Source organism: Cricetulus griseus, chromosome 8 (assembly GCF_003668045.3).
Source record: "Cricetulus griseus strain 17A/GY chromosome 8, alternate assembly CriGri-PICRH-1.0, whole genome shotgun sequence".
Lineage (NCBI taxonomy): Eukaryota > Metazoa > Chordata > Mammalia > Rodentia > Cricetidae > Cricetulus > Cricetulus griseus.
Window position 1 is genome coordinate 43,211,578 of NC_048601.1, and position 22,474 is coordinate 43,234,051.

The following is a 22,474-nucleotide window of genomic DNA, read 5'->3' on the forward strand; positions in this document are numbered from 1 at the left end:
AGCTGCTGATTTTGTTGCTTGTGGAATTTAGCCTCTTCAAGACAAGAATTGTAGAGATAAGAAATGCTGATGGCTTGCCCCTCCTAAGGAGGTACTGGGAGCAAGAGAGAGAGGGACCGGACCCTTTGTTCTTGAGAAATCGTGAAGTGAGTTTCCATCACAGTGAGCTTGAAGTGGAGAGGAGGAAGTGTGTCATGGAGTCTTCTTGTATCAAATTTTAGTAAATTTATTAAACAAATATTTATTTACCCCAGATAATTTAGACAGTAATATAGAAAACAATGTCCACCATTTCCGATTGCTTCACTGGGATGTAATTTCCCAGAGTTCCCCGTTCCACCATTTGGATGTCACTGCCCTGCCTAGCATTTTTTTTTTTTTTTTGAGATTGGGTCTCTTTATGTAGCCCTGAGTGTCCTGGAACTCTCTATGTAGACCAGGCTAGCCTCAGACTCTCAGAAAGCCACCTACCTCTACCTCCTAAGTGCTGAGGAGGCAAGTTCTTCAAATGCTGCTACTGTTAAGCTTGTAGAATTTGGAATGCAGGGGTCTTGAGTGATCTTTAGTGTCTCCAAATGAGGCTTGCCAGGAGCTAGAGACAACAGATGAACCCTGATGACATCATGTGAGCCCTAGGATCTAGCTATGCTTAGAATTTAGCCCTTTCATCTGGTCTTCTCTGACTAATCAATAAAATAATTTCTTTCTTTGCTTAGCTGATACAACTTCTATTTTCTATGGCTGTGATAAAAACACCATAAAGAAAAGCAATGCATGAAAGAAAGTTTATTTTGGCTTACAGTTCCAGAGGGATAAGAGTCTATCATGGTGATAAGCAATGCAGCAAGAGGCGGCCATGGAAGCAGGAACAAGAAGCTGAGAGCTCACATTCTCAATCAAAGCAGAAAGCAGAATGAACAGGAAGTGGGGAAAGATTAGAAACACTCAAAACCCATCCCCAGAGATATACTTCCTCCAGCAAGGCCCTGCCACTTAACTCTCCATAACAGTGCCACCAACTGGAGACCAAGTGTTCAAATATAGGAGCCAATGGGGAACATTTCTCACTCAAACTGTTACACCAGAGCTAGGTATTTTCCACATGTAGCCAAGAGTCAGAATTGATATTCTGAATATCAATCTGTAGTAGTATGTGAATAAATGATACTACCGTAGAAAGTTTCTTCACTGTTTGTTCACATTTAACATGACCATTTTGCTAGCTAGGCTCATTTCAGTACTTCTGTGGCCTCTGGTTGCTTGGTAAGATTGCAAACATCACCCAAGGTGGTTCCCTCTTAGTAAGGGTATTTAATATATTCTTATACATTTGTCAATGTGTGTTCATAGCTGTAGGACTGTTTCCCAGAGGGTCTCAATGTTAATTGCTAATGCTGAGGTGTGACATTGGTAATAACAGAGGTCTGACCATAAGGTTTAAATAGTTCAAACAAATCTAATAGGACACCCTTTTCCAATAGCCCACAACTAACTCACTAGAATGCCTGTAACCACATAAATTTCTACGCACTGGAACCAGTTACAGGCCCCTTCAGAAAGCTGTAAATGGAAAAAGGGGAATGTCACATGCCTTCCAGTGTGATATAGAAAGCACAGGTAGTGTAACATATGTGTTTATTTGGCATGGAAATGCTTTGAAACATTTTTTTTTTTTAATGAGGCAAGTTACTGGGTGGTTTGGGGTCAGACTGTGCTCAGGATAAATTGCAGATGGGTCCGAGAGCCATGAAGGCAGACGCTTGCAGCAAGCAATGACCGTATGAACTGAAGTTCCCTGCAAAACCCACATCTGTGTTAAAGATTCTGCAGAATGAGGGAGCGATTAGAACCTCTAGTTGTGGAGAGCTGGAACACTGTATCAGAGCCAACATTATCTTGGGTCATCGTTCGCACCCTTAATTGTTATTCATCACCCACCTTTGTATCTGGCCTAGCACCCATCCCTTTGACTACCAGGTAAAATCTTTGGCATGCCTAACTTAGTTGTAACCAGCTTCCAACAATCCAAAGCTAAGAATATCATCAGAGAACACCTGAAACCCATCACAGAGACTTCCCTACTGTATTGACACCTGCCTGCTTGATGTTCCCAACTTGCTTCATGACTGTGTTTTATTATGCGACTATAAAAATTCGTGTGACTGCTTTCACAGTGGACCGTACCATTCAGAGCATCCTGAGTTCATGGGGCATTGTCACAAATAGCTGGCTCAGAACAAACTATCACTTACTCCCTTGGGTGTATAAGCTGCATTTTGCCATGACATGACACCACCAATAAAGGCATCCGATAGTGTTATAACTAAGAGCATATCCATTAAAACTCTTCAAAATCCTTTCTCCCTGAGTAACACCTGAATAGCATGCTCCTACCACACAAGCTACTACTTGCCAATCAAATTTCTGAACAGCTTGCCCTTCAGTTATCTCTGCTACACCCTAAATATTCCTAGGATCCCCACACACCTCTACTCCTGATGAGAGAAGCCTCTGTCATACAATGGGCACAGTGGGTAGTGAAATGTGCAGTTGTTAAGAAATGTCACAACTTCCCATTAACTGGGGGAAGAGATGATGGGTGTTCATTCAAGCCAACTGTGTTTGTAGAATGGAGGGCTTTCCTGGTTTTTTACTAAATTTTATTTGTACTTGGCATATTATTTGGAATACTTTAAGCTACTGAAGTGCCCAAGAGTAAGATGCACGGTAGAGTACTCAGTCAAGCCACCTGAGGCGGAGCTTCACTGATAACAGTCCTACCCCTTGGGCCATTATCCCCAGAAGTAGAAAAGCAAATTAATCTCTAGGATTTCATAACCCAAGCATCAGTAAAATTTGATTTTTCTAATGGTACATCAGAATCTGAAAGGTATGTGATGCAAAAAATCTTTGCTCTGATGGTAAAACGTTAGTTGGGGGCCAGGGAGAAGGCTCAGTGGGTAAAAGTCCTTGCTGGCCAAGTGTAAGAACTTGAGCTCAAAACCCCAGGACCCACATAAAAAGCTAGGTGTGGTCATTCACACACTGGAGACAGGAGAGTCCCTGGATCTTACTGGCGTTCAGCCTACCTCCAAGCTTAGAGACAAACCCTGTTTCAGGGAATAAGGCTGAGAGTAATAAAGCAGGACACACAATGTTGTCTTCTGGCTCCCACACCTGGACACCAGCTTGTACACCACACATACACACACACACACACATACACATCCATTACTATACATACTCATTCTCTCTCTCTCTCTCTCTCTCTCTCTCTCTCTCTCTCTCTCTCTCTCTCTCTCTCACACACACACACACACACTTGTCCATATACTATACACACTCATTCTCACAAACAGAGAAATATATATTAGTCAAGAGAGGGTCTCTACTATGCGTCTGGGGGAGATGCCAACTGCATTAGTTATGTTCCTCACAGTTATGACAAAACACCTGACAAAAGCAACTGAAGGAAGGAAGGGTTTGTCTTGGCTCACAGTTTGAAGAGCAACAGTCCATCATGGTGAGAAAGAGTCATGTCAGCAAATAGTTCAAACCAAAGGGTCACACTGCATCTTTAGTCAGGAAGCAGAGAACAGGCAGAAGGTGGAGGCAGGCTAAAAAAACTACCAGGACCACCCCTTGTACTCATTTCCTCTAGCACAGATGCACCCACTAGTCCCATGACCTTCTAAAACAGCATGTTTAGCTAGAGACCAAGAGTCCAAACACATAAGACTATGGGGGCCATTTCATCCAAATTGCAGCACCGATTGTGCAGAAGATGGCTAAATCTATGGTTCTGTCCCGGTCAGCCATCTGCTAGAATGCTTGCATTACAGGGCTCCATTTTCCATGAGCAGCCCTGGCAGCATATCTGACTGGCTTCATAGAGGAGGATCTCATGGGAAGTACAATTTAGACTTTACTTCAAACTACCCTGAAGATCAATATATCTCAGCAATGTTCCCCAAAGCCATTGCACATAACCTGCCATTGTGCTGTAGGACTTGGAGAAGGTAAATGTCCTGTCAGCCACAATCTCTTTATTATTTTTAAGAAGCGCTGGTTTCCATTACCAGAAGCAGATAAGGAACACTAACACCCATTTGTCATTCAAAACAGACAGCTTACTTCGCTGGAGTGAATCACACCCATACTGTAGTGAGCTTGGTTTCCTTCCTTCTTTCTTTTTTGTTGTTGCTGTTTTATTAGGGTCATAAAGTCACAACTCAAGGGCAGGGGAAATTCAAATGTGTTCCCATTGAGTTATTCAAATCTTGAATAGGGTTGGGAGACAACTTCCCAGTAGTAACTTTGGCTTTCTAATACATCCTTTTGCCTTAAATAGAGACATCATTTCTCACCTCAAGTGATAATTGCTGTGTACATCATCATTCTAGAGATTTTAGCTCCACTTTCAGGCAGTCATTCCTTACCCAGGTTTTCACAAAAATAACTTACCTCACAAGATGTAGACAGGTTTGCACGTGGCAGAAACATGCCATTTAATTAAATGGAAACCGAGGCTGTTGAAATGGCTTACTAGTTAAAAATGTGAACTGCTCTGTGGAGGACCTGAGTTCAGTCCCAGCATCCATATCAGGTGGCTCACAACTGCCTGTAGCTCCTGCTGCCAGGGATCCAATGTCCTCTCATAGCCTCTGTGGGCACTTGCAATCATGTGGTATGTACAAACACAAATAAAAAAAAAATCAGTGTTCAAAAAATAAAAGAAGTGACAATCCTAGGCAGCAGACTGGCAGCTGCCATCTATCCAGGTCCTGTTCTTCTCACTGATCTCTATGTTGGAAATGCCAAGTTATCATTCACCATTTAGAGTTTCCAAACCAACAGATGGGGAAGCATACCTCCCATGAATAGCCCTAGACGCTTCAAAATTAAACACCATGAACCTTCTTTACTCAAACTGTTGGTCCTGAAGTTTGCCTCATCTCTCCACAATATCACCAGCCATTTCTTAGATTGAGTCATATGAGAAATGTGTGGTCTGAATGGTTAGATATTGACAATTTTAACCGAATCAACCAAAACCTGGCTGAAATCATTTTTTTTACCCCCCCAACCCAATTTCAGCTCCAATAGGAGCTGGGAAATCCATTTGTCAAGCAGGTCTCAAATCCATCACAAATGCTTGTCCTCATCAAAACACAACCTGGGTCATCCAGTTTCCATACTAGATTGCACTATGACTTCCCACTGCCTTTAAACAGAGAGCAGACATCTCACGGGGCTTTCAGAGCCTGCAGTTGCAGCCCTGCTGATATCTTCGGCCTTGCCTCCCTCTCTGTTCTAGTCCACGGACCTTTATTCTGGGACATATACGTCCTTCCAGATCGGGGCCTCTGCACACATAGTCTCTTGCCTGGGCCTCCCTCTCTCAGGACTCCCAAAACTTCGTCACCCAGTAACCTCACTTTATTTGTGTGTCTTGCCACAAATGGTCTCTATAATCACTTCCAGGACACAGTGGGATTGTATATGACATACATCCATGGCGCTTTTTCTCTGCCTCGGTCCTGATTAGACTTAAGCTCCTGTCAGACTTAAGGTCTAGAAAGCAGGACCATGGTCACCTAATTGACACTATATCAAATGTCTATGGAAGGCATGGATCCCTCAGATACTAAGGTTGCAATTGGGAGTGCAACTCCCTCCCAGTTTAATGCCTCAGTTTTGATGGGTCCTTTCATATTCCCCCCTCTATTGCTTTTTCTCCCTCCTTCTCTTTTCTGTTGTACCAGGAACAGAACCCAGGCAGGGCCTAGTGCATTGTAGCCAAATGCTCTCACTGAGCTATAGCCCCAGCCTACATTAAAGATTTTCTTAAAAAACAAAAGTATTCAGTTAAAAAAAAATTCAAAACTGAAAGGCTAAACAAGACTCTGGACCCTTTATGAATGTCTGGGCACAGCTAGTAGTAGTTAGTGTGGTTTGAGAAACACTAATAGAAGCTAACATTGACCAAGTACTATGAGCCATGCACAAGTAGAAAACTGAGGCTGAGGTTTACAAGGCAGTAAATGTTGAAGTCACAGTCACAAAGTCCCTTGCCTAAGGCATGCTTTGGTTGCTTATACCCAAGGAAGAGCCTTCTAGATCCTCCATCTGCACACAGCAGGCTCACAGCATCACCACTAGAACCGAAGGGGAGCACTTTTATTGCCCCACAGTAAGGGTCTCTAACACGCCTCGGCTGATTTCACTGTTTTCAGGTGGAAATCTCTCCCAAATGCATCTTGATAACAACAGGGTTCCTACCGGAAGGAAGAGCCTCTGGGCGGCACAGGGCTTGAATAATTTCTTCCACTCCTGGGGGTTTCCAACGGAAAATGTGATGGGGTAAATTCTGTGCTCAAACTTCTTTGTATATGAGTCGGGCCACTGGCGCAACTGCAAAACATGGGGATACAGAAGGGTTAGGGTTAGACACAGAGATAAACGGAGAACACCTGAGAGGCCTCTGGCTGGCACAATGGAAATTATCCAGGCAATTCACATAGTGAGTCTAGCTTCATCACTGCTCCTACGGGTCACTATGTGAAAAGAACATTTTCCTATAACATTGCTAGGACTGAAAACAAACAATGTTTGCTGAAGGCAGGGGAGTTGGAAACTGGTCCACAGACGCCACCAAGGGGAACCTGGATTTGGATAAAATGCCAAGAGGGCAATTCAGAACAATTCAGAATCTGGTTTAGATCCCAAAGACAGAGGTACAGGGGCTTTCATTACAATGTGGTTTGTGGAAACAAAATCTGGAGAGAATCTAAATGTCAACTTATAAGGAACTGGGAAGTTAAAAAAAATTATGATAGACGTATACAATGGAATAATGCAGAATAAAGAAGATCTGCATGTTTTGATGTGATATATGAAAAAACTATTATATGGTCCAGTGCAGTGGTGCATGCCTGTAATGAAATAGAGAGGCTGACGTAAGAAGAACACAAGTTTGAGGCTCACCTGGGCTATGTGAAATCCTGTCTCAAAAAAGTCTAATATGGCTCCCTCTAATAGCAAAAGTATCCACATCTTCATTCAAGATTTACTTTTTTGTGAATGATTGTTTTGTTTGTAAGTATGTATACACATACTTGTACACACACCTTGTGTGTGTCTGTTGCCTGCAGAGACCAGATGAGGGCATTGGATCCCCTGGAACTGGAGTTATCATTGTGAGCTACCCAATGTGGGTGCTAGGAACTGAGCCTGAGTCCTCTGCAAAAGCAGAAAGGGCTCTTAACTCCTGGACCATTTCTCCAGCCCCTGTCCATGCCTTTTGTATATGGAGAAATTCAAGACCGATGGCATCCTATTTTTAAAACAGGTGGTGCTTATGAGTCTTATTTCCTGTTGATATTTCTGTATTCTTTGGAACTTTTATAGTGAATGTTTCTCTTTGCATATGTTAATTTTTAAAAAGATTTATTCATTTTATGTGTGTAGACAGAAGTTTCTATCCCAACTGGTCCTACAGCCCTTCAGTTCCAAATAAACACACAGAGGATTCTATTAATTATAAACTGTTTGGCCAATGTTTCAGGCTTCTTATTGGCTAGCTCTCTCTTAATTATTAACCCATTTCTATTAATCTACATACTTCCACATGATCTTGGCTTACCAGTGATGCCTGAGCCACTTTCTTTCTTGGCAGCTACATGGCATCTCTCTCTTGACTCACTTTCTGTGTTCCTCCTCCTAGTCTGGTAGCCCCACCTATACTTCCTGGCTACATCCTGCCTGTCCATTGGCTAAAACAGCTTTTTCATCAACCAATAAGAGAAACATATATTCACAGCATACATAAGGACATCCCCCATCATATGTGTGTTTAACTAGTACTCTATTGCTGTGAAAAAAACAAAAACAAAAAACATCATGACCTCGGCAACTCTTATAAAGGAAAACATTTAATCGGGGGATGACTTACAGTTTCAGAGGTTCAGCTCATTATCTTCAAACTGTGTACAGGCAGAAATGGTGCTGGAGAAGGAGCCAAGAATCCTATATCTTGATCCACAAGCAACAGAAGCAACTGTCACACTGGGTGTGGCTTGAGCATATATGAGACCTCACAGCCCACCTCCACAGTGACACACTTCCTTTAACAAGCCACACCCACTCCAACAAGGCCATACCTCCTAATAGTGCCACTTTTGGGGGGCCATTTTTCTGTCAAACCACCACAATGTGTATATGTGTTTTTCCTGTACCTATGCATGTGCACATGCATGCCTGGTTCCTGCAGAAGACAGAAGTCATCGTTGCCCTGGAACCAGAGTTACAGATGACTGTGTGCTCCATGTACATGAGAACTGGATTCAACTCTTAACTGCTGAGCCATCTCTCCAGCCTCTGCATCTGTTCATTTTAAGATAAATTTCTAATGGACCTTATTTTTTATAATACTTGTAGGTTTAGAGAAAAAATGGAGCAGAAGGTAAACACTTACCATCCTGCCTCTCACCTTCCCACACAGTTTATCAGCTCACATTGCTGTGGCATGTTTGTTGCAACTGATGGACCAATATTTACTATTATTATTACTATTACTATTATTATTATTATTATTATTATTATTATTATTATTATTTTGTTTTTTGAGATAGGATTACCCTGTGTAGCCAGCCTTGGCTGCTCTGGAATTTGCTCTGTAGACCAGGCTGGCCATCCACCATTCTTTTCTATACCAAGCAATCACTGATCTTTGTGTCTTCTTTCGAACTCCTGTTTTCTTGATTGTCCTATTACTAGACTCATACAGGCCCCATCACTAAATGCTGGCTTCTTTCACTTAGCACTATGCACTTAAGATTCTACATGCCTTTTTGTGGCTTGACAACTCATTTATCCTTGTAAGACTTTAAAAAGTTTTATTTGTATCAATGAATAACTTTAAATGAACGAGTCACTGGCAACTTCCGGGGTATGTCGAAATAGGAGACTACAATGCAGTCCTTTGTGACCACATCATAGAGCAAATGACAACCTCAAAAGACCAATATCCAGTCACCATACCCAGGAAAGCAATTTGACATTTTAAAGTAGTCAAAGAAATGACTGGAGATGGCGCAGCGGTTAAGAGTGCATACAGCTCTTGCACCTGAGTTCATTTCTCAGCACCTCATCAGGTGGTTTATACATCAGTTGGTTCACAACCATGTGTAACTCCAACTCTAGATGGGAATCTAATGAATCTGGCCTCCACAGGCACCTGTGTACACACACAACACACACACACACACACACACACACACACACACACACACACACACATATAATTATAAATAAAATAAATCTTAAAAAAACATCAAAATATGCCGGGCGGTGGTGGCGTACACCTTTAACCCCAACACTCGGGAGGCAGAGGCAGGCGGATCTCTGTGAATTCGAGACCAGCCTGGTCTACAAGAGCTAGTTCCAGGACAGCCTCCAAAGCCACAGGGAAACCCTGTCTCCCACAGAGAAACCCTGTCTCCAAAAACAAACACAATAACAAAAACCCAACATCAAAATACTCATGCGTCATGATAGATAAGAGTTACATGAAACTTGGATTTGTATCCCTAAGTCGTCCCCCCCCCATGCACATTGCTACAGCCACTTTACACTTGATGACAGGGGTCAATGCAATTGTGATAGGTAATGCCCACAAAGTCATAGGTGCAATATAAAACTGGTATTTTAAGAAAAACTTTTCAAAAAGTCACCTCTTGCTTTAGAAGAAATTAGTTATCTATGCATTGTTGATAAAAGAAAGAATATGGTGTATGATTTAATTTCTGATATTCATTGTGAAGATATTGTTCTAGTTTGCTTTCTGTTGCTGTGATAAAGCCCCATGCCCCAAAGCATCTTGGGCAGGAAAGATTTTATTTCAGTTGTCAGGGCAGGAACTCAAACAGGACAGGAACTCAAACAGGACAGGAACCTGGAGGCAGGGACTGGTGCAGAGGTCATGGAAGAATCCTGCTTATTGGCTGGCTCCTCTGTATATGTCACTGTGGCTGGTTTAATAAAAAAGCTAAAAGGCCAGTAACTAGGCAGAATTTTTGGGGCAGAGAGAATGCTGGGAAGAAGGGTGGAGTCGGAGTTGGGAATGTCAGAAGCAGCAGCATGAAAAGTCCATAGATGAAGTGAACAAGCCTTAGGGCAGCATGTGGATGAATAGAAATGGGTTAATTTACGTTATGAGACCTAGCTAAAAACAAGCCTAAGCTATTGGCCCAACTTTCACAATTAATAAGAAGTCTCCATCTGGTCATTTGGGAGCGGATGGCAGGACACAGAGAAACTCCACCTACACTCCTCACGGCTTGCTTAGCCTGCTTTCAAATACAATCCAGGGCCTCCTGCTCAGAAGCACCATCACCTACTGGGGACTGGGCCATCCATTATCAATTATTAATCATGAAAATCCCCCACAGATTTATCTACAGGCCAGCTTGATGGAAGCAACTCCTCAACTGACGTTTTGTCTTCCCAGATGATTCTAGACCTTGTCAAAAAATAAAGAAATAAATAGCCAGCACAGACATGGAATAGAAAAATATGTCAAAACTGTTCTCCTGAACACTGCTGTGGTGGTTGGGTCTTTTTAATTTGTGATTCACAAGTCTATTGGTTATTTGTTTAAAATGTACACACATTATTTTTATAAACACAAACTTTTAGAAAAACTGAGAGTACTTGATAACTTCTGAGTGACAGCTGAAAGAATATAACATTTGATTAATGATGGGCATTGACCAACCTGAACCCACACTAACATTAATACCACAATCAAGCTCACTGGTGCAGGAGAACTGACACACACAGAAACCCTTAGTACAACAGTACCAATCGCTTAGCAAGCACGGGCACACATGTTGGGTACACACTGAGCCCTAACTCAGCCCTCGGAGAAGGTGTGTGGGAGGGTCTCCTTTATTTTGATCCTCAGTATCGAATCTCTCTTCCCAATCTATGTCTTTAGTGAGAACAGCCTCAGTCCATGTACATTCGTTACAATGCACATTTAAATCTATTTCTGTCAGGTTCCAAGCTATACTTTCACTGCATGTTTCTTTTCCATCTCCAGTCTTGTTTTGTTGTTGTTTTTTTTTTACATGAAGATTTTCTTTCTTTTCCACCTCCTTATTCTGTATACCACATCCTCTTTTTTTTTTTATGCTTCTCTTCAAAATGTTAGCATCCATATAAAGTCAAATGCTAACTATCATCAAACTCCTGACTTACAGGGACTCACAGAAAGTTTAACTATGGTTCAGATGATATATTTCAGTCTGATTTTTGACATTCACTACAACGTAGGTATAACTCTTTAAATCATCAATCTTCCATGTTGCCTACACATCTTCTGTCCTCACTATGTCATCTTACTTTCCTTCTGGGAACATTTTATTCCATCTTAAAGTACATCCTATACAAATCTCCTTTAATGAAGATCTTTTGCTGTTAATTCTTTCATTCTCTGTATGTAGTTTGACCAGGTAAGAAAACTCAAGCTGATATAGTTTCTGAATTTTGAAGGTTTTATATCATTGTACATTAGCTAGCATTTCTGTTGAGAAGTTAATTGTTATAACTAGTGCTTGTAATAAAATAATTAATTGGGAGGCTGTGGTGGCTTGAATGAGAATGTGCCCCATAGCCTCAGATGTTTGAATGTTTGGTCCCCAGTTAGTGGCACTGTTTGTGTAGGTTTAGGAGGTGCGGACTTGCTGGAGGTTTTTGTTGGTTTGTCTTTTCAAGACAGGGTTTCTCTGTAACTTTGGAGCCTGTCTTGGAACGCACTCTGTCGACCAGGCTGTCCTCGAACTCACAGAGATCTGCCTGCCTCCGACTCCTGAGTACTAGGATTAAAGGCATGAGCCACCAACGCCCAGCTGATCTTCGAGGTTTTAAAGCCACATGCTTTTTTTTTTTTTAACTTTGTTTTTGTTTGTGTTTTGTTTTGTTTTGTTTTTCGAGACAGGGTTTCTCTGTGTAGCTTTGGAGCCTATCCTGGCACTCGCTCTGGAGACCAGGCTGGTCTCAAACTCACAGAGATCTGCCTGCCTCTGCCCCCCAAGTGCTGGGACTAAAGGCGTGAGCCACCAACGCCTGGCAGCCACATGCTTTTTTGCTTGTGGTTTAAGATGTAAGTCCTCAGCATTCTGCTCCAGCCTGTGCTGCCATGCTTTCACGATGGACTCTCACCCCTTGGAACCATAAGCCCAAACAAACCCTTCCTTCTGAAAAGTTACCTTTGTTGCGATGTTTTATCACAGCAATGGTAAAGTATTGAACTCAGAGGTTATGTTGCCACGTCAGCTCCAATATACAAGGTTTCTACTTAAGCAACTGAGACCAACTTAGTTCAAACAGCTACATCCCAGGCTAATTAGAACCAGCAACTACCCTCTAGGAACCACCCCCTACTTAAGCTCACCCAATCAAAAACTGTCAACAAAGCCTTTCCTACAGACTTCTTCCGGAATGATCCAAATACGGTTACTGATCTATGCTAAACTTTGTCTGGCTTGCTCACACTTCCTCCTTACAAGGACTTCCTTCTGGCAGCCCTTCACCAGGCTCAAAACAACCGGCAATCTGGAGCTGTTTGCTCATGAAGGTATGAACAGGAGCTTAAACACTGGAATGAGAGTCAGTTCTTCCTTTTCCACCAGGGGTTTCAGAGTGGAACTCAGTTCCTCAGGCTCATGTTCTTTCTTGTCTGGCTTATTTTCCCCCTCAAAGTGTAGCCCTTCTTGTCCAGGATTTGTGTGTGTGTGTGTGTGTGTGTGTGTGTGTGTGTGTGTGTGTGTGTGTGTCAGAGCGTACCCTTCCACCTCGTTAGTCAAAGCAATCTTTCCTGTTGTTGCTGCCCCTCCCTATATTCCAGGCTGCCTGGCTTGTGAGCTTCTAGATAATTCTGTCTTTGCTGCCATCTCACAGTAGTAGCTCTGAGCTAACAAATGTGAGCTACCTGGAGCTTTTTACCTGTGTTCCTGGGATCAAACTCGGGGTCATCCGGCTCAGCAAGCCCTTTAACGAGCTAAGCTATCTCCCCAGCCCCAGGACACCTTTAAAAAGCAATTTCTGGGGCCCTTTGTTCTTTTTTCTTAAAGAGAGGCTGCATGTGATACAGCCTTTTAAAAAAGAAAGGAACACTCTAAATATAGAAGACCTAACCCATGGTGCAGCTGCCTGAGGCATGGCAATGGTAGCTGACTTTTTTTTTCTTTTAATTTCATCTTGAGATGAAAATATGTGGTTCTAAATATCCCAGGAAGTTTTCACAGAAAACTCTGAATACACCTAAAACTCTCAGTGCTGGGTGACAGCAGAGGAAAGGGGTGACACTGCCCACCTCCCCGCAACCTAGCCTCAACCAGCTGCTGCTAACAAAATGGATAGCACACATTCCAGAGAATCTGTGCAGAGTGAAAGAATAAATCTGTTATCAGACTAGCCCTGCCCCGCAATGATACCCTGCATATATACTCAAAAGAAGAATAGTTTGTCCTGAGATATGGACGACAAAACGGAAGCAGAAGGACATTCTATAACCTACATAGAGTCTCAGGTTGTAAATCTAAACTGTCACCATAATGACTGCATGGAAAAGAGGTAATACCACAGTTCTGCCAAGCATTGAATACATGTTAGTCAGCTTTACTGCACTGCAATGAAACACCTGAGGTAATCAACTTAAAAAGAGGAAAGGTTCCTGCCAAGGTGGTGCACACCTTCAATTCTAGCACTTGAAGACCTCTGTAATTCAATTTTAGCACAGGAAGACCTCTGTAATTCAATTTTAGCACAGGAAGACCTCTGTACATTCCAGGCCACCCAGGGCTATGTAGTCAGACTCTGGCTCAACCAAACCAAACTAAACCAACACCATAACCAAAAAGCCAAAATGAAGAAAAAAAGATTAGTTTTGCCCATAGTTCCAAGCCCCGATTGGTTGGTCCAGTTGCTGTGGGGCCTGTGACAAGAGCATGACAGCAATGTCTGCATAAGAAATACACGAGATGATTCAGCAGTTAGAGCACTGACTGTGTTTCCAGAGGACCCAGATTCAATTCCTAGCATCCACATGGTGTCTCACAACCATCTGTAACTCCAGTTCTAGGGGATCTGACTCCCTCTTCTGGCGTCTGTGGGCATTGCATGCATGTGGTACATGGGCATATATGCAGCCAAATAACCATATACCTAAAATTAAATAAATCTCTCTTTAAAAGAGAAAACAGAAAGAGCTGAGGCCCCAGGAGACACCTACAAGCACTGGAGATCACAGACTTAACTTTCCTGGGGGTCCATCACCTCCTAGCAGCATCAAGGAGGGCCCAGGGTTTAACTGTGGTGTTTGGGGGTGCAGTCCAGACCCCCCAGCAACTCCTACTACAACTTCCTTCACTGGTCTCACAAAGATTTGAAGCAATTCAAGAGTGCATCAGGGAACTCAAGACCCAATAGAGCACCGTCACATCCCAGAGGAGTCCACTCTCAATTCACAACTTGGCAGTCTCTGTGGCTCATCAGACAGAATCCATGGCTCAGGAACTCAGACAAGGCGCAGCAGGAATAGGGGACACTGCGCCACCATCCTGGGGCCTCAGCCAGGAGCCTTGAAGGCCAGGACTGAGCATCTGGAGACAACTTTGTCCACATACCTGGTGCCCAAAGCTGTCTGTTAGCCAAGGCCTCATTACTGTCTCTGCCGGCCTCTACTGAGTGTTTCCTCACCAGACTACTTTAAACTTCTTTGGGCATGGTGGCAACTTCTAGGTACAAGTCACAGAAAGCTATCTTCTTTCTGTGACCTAGCCTTAGATGTCACATGTTATTCCACCTGTCACACTCCCTCATCTGAATGTGTAGCTACATGTATGTATGTGTGTGTGTACACAGAAGTAGTATTAACTGTTACCTTGTAACAAATGACCCAGAAAGCAATAGCTTAAGACCATAACTGTTTATCTTAAATAATTTCTAAACCTTTTTATTACAATTATTTATTTATGTATTTACTTCTATGTCTATGCACATGCATGCCACCTCACATGTGTGGAGGAGACAGGACAACTTGCAGGAGCCAGTTCTCTTCTTGAAAGTTTTCTGTACCCTGATATCAAGTCTCTCTGCCAACACAGTAAACCAAATCAAGCCGAATTAAAAAAGGAAGGGACCAGGTTTAATCTGAGCAAAGCATTCCCGGGTGACTCTTGGGAAAGGGAGCAGGAGAGAAATTACATGGCCATTCTAAAGGGGTAGTTTAACTACCCTGTAGGGGCATGGGGTGATGGCATGCCTCAAGGTGGGTTCATGCTGTTGAAAGCTTTTGGGTGGCATATTGGAGCACCACTGCCCAGAACTGGGCTTGCCCTGGTTTCTCTGAAAGGGCAGGGTTTGGGAGGCAGGAATGGGGTTTTCTCATCTGGGGTGAGCTGTTCTAGGTGAACACTTCTGTCATGTAGGGCCTAGAGACTGAACTTGGGCTGTAAAGCTAGGTGGCAAATATCCTTACCTGTTAAACTATCTTACCTACCTCTTTGTGTTTTTCTCTTCCCCTTCCTTCCTTCCTTCTTCCCTCCCTCCTCTCTTTCTTTCTCTCCCTCCCCCCCCCTCTGTGTGTGTGTGTGTATGTGTTTGTGTGTGCCCCAAACTTGGAGTTACATTAGGTTGTGGTGTACCATGTGGGTACTACAAACCAAACCTGGGACCTCTGTGAGAGAAGCAAGTGTTCTTTTTGTTTGTTTAGATTTCTGTTTGTTTGTTTTTAGAGACAGGATTTCTGTGTAGCCCTTGCTGTCCTAGAATTCACTCTGTAGAGCAGGCTGGTCTGGAACTCACAGAAATCAGCCTGGCTTTGCCTTACGAGTACTAGGATTAAAGGCATGAATCACCACCCAGACAAGAAACAAGTGCTTTGTTGTTGTTGTTTTGTTTTTTGATTTATTTATTTTATGTATCTGAGTGTTCTATCTGTATGTACACCTTTATGCCAGAAGAGGGCATCAGATCTCACTGTAGGTGGTTGTGAGCCACCATGTGGTTGCTGGGACCTCTGGAAGAGCAGTCAGTGCTTTTAACCTCTAAGCCATATCTCCAGCCCACTCGAATGTCTCAAGGCCAGAAATCTGAGTTGAGACAATCTGGTTCTGGGCCCCTCGTGAAATTGGGAGTGGGATGTCTGTGCTAAACTGAAGGTTTAATGGGGAGCTTCTTTGAAGGCAGAGACTGGAGGAGCTTCCTCCAAGCTCATACATGAGCCTGGGTGTCTTAGTTAGCAACTTTTTTATTACTGTGAAGAGACACCATGACCACATGCTTCACTCATTCACAATGAGCAACTCTTTTGTTGTTGGGTTTTTTCTGGGGGCGGGTATTTTTTGAGACCAGGGTTTCTCTGTGTAACTCCTTGCTGTCCTGGAACTTGCTTTGTAGACCAGGCTTGCCTTGAACTCACAGAGATCTTCTTGTCTTTCCCTTCCGAGTGCTGGGATTAAAAGCGTGTGCCACCACCACCTGGCAGACCATGGCAACTCTTACAAAGAAAACATTTAATTGAGGTGGCGGCTTACAGTTTCAGAAGTTCAGTCCATCGTCCTCATGACGGGGAACATGGAGGCATGCAGGCAGACGTGGTGCTAGCTACATCTTGGCCAGAAGACAGCAGGAAGTTGACTGGCTATCTCAATGAGTGAAGCTTGAGAAAAGAGATCTCAAAGCCCCCCTTCCCGAGTGACACACTTACTCCAACAAGACCACACCTACTCCAACAAGGCCACATCTCTTAATAGTGCTAGTTCCTTTGGGGGCCATTTTCTTTCAAACCACTACAATGGGCAAGGACATACCTCATCAGGCGAAAATCTCCACGGACTACTCAGACACAGCAGCGGGTTTTACCCAGAGTTGGTAATCCAAGAGAGACAGTGAAATGCCTTTTCTAGTCTACTATCAGGGATGGTAGTCCACCTGATGCAACCTGTATACAGACCTATTCCAGGCCAGTACAGGAGGACTGCGTCTGAGGATGTGAACACTCTGGAAGGTGTTCATACAGATGAACACAGTTGGTCATACAGATATGGTCATTCACATCTCCCTTCCTCCATGCAATCTCTAGCCAAACGTGCAGCCCCACACTCAGCATCCAGCATGCAGGCAATCTCAGCGGGACTCTGTGTGAAGTGACTACTGGTCATCCATGGCCAGTTTCCCTCCATTCTTTTGTATGAACAGTTCTGAGACCCCTGCAGTTGAATGGTCTGTGGCTGGACAGTTGAAGAGATCTGTGTCAGTGTCAGAAGGAGCAAATGGCATGGTCCTGATGTTCCATCTGTCTCTTTCCTAAAGTAACATCCTGGGAACCCTGACTAGCCAGCCAACAATGCTCCAGAAGGTGCAGCTGTGTGAGGGAGCAGTGTCCCAGAGCACCTGATCCAGAGCCAAGGCCATATGGAGCCATTAGTCCCCATGGGAGAGAAGCAGTGGGCATGCAAAGTCTTGAGCGAAGCAGGAACCGTCACCGCAGCTGACTTGAGCTATACTGAACTTCATTTTACTAAAAATAGCCTGGGCTAGCCCCAAGTTGCAGATGGGTAAGAGGAGACATTCAATGGCCCAAAGACTAGCCCCAAGACCCCAGAACAAGTAAATGGCGAACCAAGTTTCGAATGTGAGTTCTTTGTTTACTGGTTCAGGAAGATGTATGAATTGTGGTAAATGCCATGGGGACATGAATCAGTTGAGTTTAACCTGGCATTTAGTGAGCAAACCAATAGAACTCTCCGAGTCTTGGTTTTCTCAGCCTGCTACACTTTGAGCTCACACCCAACAAGTTCATGTGTCAGGAGCCTAGTGTGGCAATGTTAAAGGTGACATCTAAAGGAAGTATCTCAGGTCACTGGGGCCACCCTAGAACGATCCAGGTAGTTCTTAGAGGACGCCTGAGTTAATTGTTACAAGACCCTTGTTATAAAAGATCAAACCGCACCACACCCTGGCTTCTCTTTGGATTCCTGTCTGGCTGTGTGATGTCTTTTTTCTATACATGTTCTGCTAAGATAGGGCACCTCCTGGCCCACCTCATCAGTCACAAGATCCTCACAACTAAGATGATACTGGGACCATACCCTTGAATCTCCAGAGCTGTGAGTTAAATGAACATCTTTTCTTTAGAATGTTACCTAGACTGGAGTAATATTTGAGTGATTAGAAAAACAACAAAACAAAACAAAACCAAAAAAAACTAAGTTAGACAGGGTTACTTTCTGCAAAGAGTTGTGAGGATTACTGAGGAATCACAAATCATCAGCTGACATGGCTACCATAATCTTTCTATTGTCACTGCCCTTTCCCTTACAGCAACGCTTGTGAGCAGTTAACTGGGAGTGTTCCAATCTTTTTCATTCCCTTGTCGGCTGAGGCATTCCACAAGGCATTGTTCCAACTCACTCCAAAGCTCTAAAACTACACGTTCCTGGCTTCTCTTGGTGGCATCTGGAGGCAACTTTTCCCTTAGGAAACATAACACATTCTCTAGTTTTCTGCTGTTAGTCTTTCTCTGCCCAATACATTGTTCTTGGCATTCACTCCTCACAAGCTCCGCTAGCCTGATGACAGGACGAAGCACTGTTGACTCAGTCAGCAGAAACAAAACAAAGCAGGTTCCCTCTCTGCCAGGATCCAAGACCTTGGTACAAGAGAAAACATCCAAGGCAAACAAAGCTTGGCCTGCCGAGGTCGGGCAGGACCTCCACTGAGGGAACTGGCTTTTCTTTAGCTCTTCGGTGTGGTGGAAACTCAGAAAGGGAAAAGCCAAGTAAACAGAGACACAGCAGCATAACAAAATCTCCACAGTCGCCAAAAGGGAGGTGAGGCTGTCAGAGCACTGGCCCAGATCAAGGATGACATAGCCCCACAGCAGAGAATCCAGGAGAGCACAGTCCTGATCTATGTATGTCTATATCTAGAAACATACACTGACCTCTGGGTGAAAAGGAAAACATGACAGAACTCACCCGGATCATTAACTCTGACATCTCTTACATAAGACTGGATGGTCGTGGGGACTCTGTTATCCTCTACATTATCTGGATTTATTTCATTGAAGCTGCTACTTGTTATTTAAATTCTCCCATTAATACACAAAAATAAGCTTTTTGCCCCAGGAAAGTGGACAGTTCTAGTAATCCATCACAGACTGCGTGCCACGTCATATACTCACATGCTCCCGATATGTCTAAGAGGAAGACATGATTGGCCCTATTTTAAAAATTCGTGCGTGTTGGCATGTTCAAATGTGGGCACACACTCATGCCCTGGAGCGCATGAAGGTTGTTGGACAATCTGAGGTGTCGGTCCGCCCCTTGTATCCTGTTTGAGGCAGGGTCTGTTGTCTGCAGCTGCACAAGCCAAGTAGCTGGCCCATGAGCTTCCGTAGATTCTCCTGTCTCCACTTCACATCTCACCTCAGGAGGGCTGGGGTTACAGACACGTGCCACCAAGGGTTAGGGAGACCCTAGCAGGTTCTCACGCTTGCTCAGCAAGTGCTTTAGAAACTGAGCCAGCTCCTCAGCCCATCTCCGAATCACACGCAAGTCAAGGAACCCTCTGAGCCAAGGATCCAAGGTCCTCCAGCTGAGCGTGCAGCCAGCCCCTGCTGTGATCTGCATTGCGGGTGCACCCAGTGTGGTCTAACGGCCCTCCCATGAACACTGTGGCACAGTTTACCCTGCTTCACCTGTTTATCAAACTCAGGCTTCAGAGCTTCTTCAGTGAAGATGTGGAAGCGTAGCTTCCTGTGGCTGAAGAGCACGGCTGACTTGAGCATGACCAGCGTCTCCTCCAACCGGTTGCCACAGGCCACCACGGCCAGGTGAATCCAGAGCTCTGGTGGCACGGAGTGCAAACTTCTAACTTCCCCAGGCCTCCTGGAAAGAAGAAAAACAAGCTGAACTTAAAAAAAAAAAAAAAGCCCCACTGAATGGTTGGAACATTTCAAAACATGAACAGGCACAATCTGTTATGTTTTATAAAGTGATAAGCATTTTGACAATTCTTCCTGCTTGTAGAAAAATACCATTTATTCCCATATTTATCCTGGCCATAATGAGATGAGTCACTGTTTGGATGGCTATAGGTGTCTGGGAGTTTTTCTGCCAGCATTCAGCTGTCTACTGCCTGCTTGGCTGCCTACAGGCCTGTGTTTGGAAATATCATTTCCAAACTCCAACAGCTGACTGGGGGCTGTGGGGTTCCCACTAGCACAGGGCCATGGAAATTAGATTTAATGCAATTTGAACAAGAGAAGGGTGAGTTGTGGCTTTCCCATGTGAACCTCGAAATATGATACTCCCATCATCTGGAGGTTTTTAGGTTGCGGTGGAATGCGTGACTGTTGGATGGAAGGGGAGCCGTGCAATCGAGAGAGGTAAGGGAGGGGAAACAGCCTACATGCCCCCAGGCCCTGTGTCCCAGGGCGGTCTTGGAGAAACAGGTGTTAATCCTAACTGTCTGGCCAAGGAGGGGTGGGGTGGTGGGTATGAGACGCCTCTTAATGAGAAGCACACAGTGGGGAGGTGTGCAGACCTGCTCACACCAAGGTATCCAACGTTGAATGAACAGCTGGGAGGAGAAATGGGATCCAAGAGTCTAGGATCATCATCCAGCTATTTCCTAGGAATAAAGATTCGTCCCAGCCAGGGAGATGAGGCCAAGCCTCAAAAGCACCACTGAGAACCATTTGCAGGCAAGCTGGAAGAAGTTGGGCTGAAAAAGGTGCCCTGAGACAAATGAAAGCAATTTACTCGCACAAAAGATTTGGAGAGCAGGGGAACTTGGATGTCAAACGCCACCTTCCTTCCAAAAACCTTCCAGTTTGCTCTGCTAGCTGCCCCCGCCCCCTGCTCTGGCGAACTTGCAGGCTGGTTCCAGATTGCTTTCACCAAGAGGAAAGTTGAAGTTGCGGGTGGGGCATCCTGGACCATGGCCCAGTTTGATTACTTAAGAGCAAGCTTGGCAGAAGCATGGCCTGGTGGCTCAGCCCAGGCTAGATGCAGTCAGTTCTTGAATTTCATTAACTTTGGGAGTCACGAGGAAAGATGGTTATCTTTGCGAATCATCCATTTCTTGCCAGTCCTCCTATTCTTTTCAGGTGTGGCCACTGACTTCTCTCCCCTATCGCCATGACAACCCTCTGGGAGGTCTGTCCATCTCAGTTTTACCTTTAGTCCCCAACCCAATGTCCTCATTGGTGCTGGGTTGGGGTTGGGAATGCCTGCCTTCAAGATCAAGCACAAACTGCCAATTGGGAATCCTAACTACATCTCAACTGTCACCAATACAGCCTACCTGAATGGATTTCCTCATCATCACACTCAGTCACATTTCTGCTCCCATTCATGGTTTTATTTCAGTCCATGCAGTGTATTTCTAGGTGTACTGGCTGGTTTGGTATGTCAACTTGACACAAGCTAGAGTCATCTGAGAGGAAGGAGTCTTGGTTGAGGAAATGCCTCCATGAGATCCAGCTGTAAGGCCTCTTCTCAATTAGCAATCAATCGGAGAGGGCCCAGGCCATGGTGAGTGGTGCCATCCCTGGGCTTCACAAGGTGAGCTGAGCAAGCCAGGGGAAGCAAGCCATTAAGTAATATCCCTCCGTAGCCTCTGCATCAGCTCTTGCCTCCAGATCCCTGCCTTGTTTGAGTTCCTGCCCTGACTTCTTTCAGTGATGAACAGCAATGCTGAAGTGTAAGCCAAATAAACCCCTTCCTCCCCAACTTGCTTTTTGGTCATGGTGTTTTGTCATAGCAATAGAAACCCTGACTAAGACACTTGGGCTGGACACACAAACATTCCTTCAATTCACTCATTCTTACTTTCTCTCCAAAGTGTTCTTCTTTCTTTGATCTGTACTAACCACTGTCCATTCCTTTATGGACAAATCTTTACTAAAGGCCTATTATGTGAAAGAATATTCTAGAATAGAGGTGACCAAAACAAAGATGCAGAAGGCACCTTCTACAGAGGACAAGGGAAGAAGAGAAATAACACTAAAAAGGTGACAGGGCTCAGTTGTGAAGAGCTTGCTCTGAAAGTATGATGACCTCAATTTGATCCCCAGAACCTGTGCAAGAAAAGCCATGCATGGTGTTGCCCCCTTGTAATCCCAGCACTGGGAGGCAAGACAGGTGGTCCCTGGGCCTCAACAGCCAGCCAGCCTAACCCATTTGTCGAGTTCCATATGAGCAATAAACAGTCTCAGGAAAAAAAAAAATGTTAGATGGAGCCTAAGCAACAGCACCCAAGCTTGTCTTCTGGCATACAACACACACACACACACACACACACATGTCCCCATACATTCAGGAACACACACACTGGGGGAGGGACAATCCCTAAGTATCTTTCAGAAAAAGTCAGAAAGTAAGGGCTGAAGAGATGGAAT

General features: G+C 44.2%; 1 protein-coding gene across 1 annotated transcript in view; it reads right to left on the reverse strand.

Annotated features, from left to right (window-relative positions):
• Positions 1–22,474, reverse strand: part of Gxylt2 (glucoside xylosyltransferase 2) — an 81,174-nt gene that overhangs the window by 37,787 nt on the left and 20,913 nt on the right. Inside the window, exons 2-3 of the mRNA XM_027428976.2 lie at positions 19,769–19,958; positions 6,283–6,414 (exon numbers count right to left, since the gene is read on the reverse strand). Of these exons, the coding sequence (XP_027284777.1) occupies positions 6,283–6,414; positions 19,769–19,958 (322 nt within the window). The remainder of the gene's footprint in view (positions 1–6,282; positions 6,415–19,768; positions 19,959–22,474) is intronic.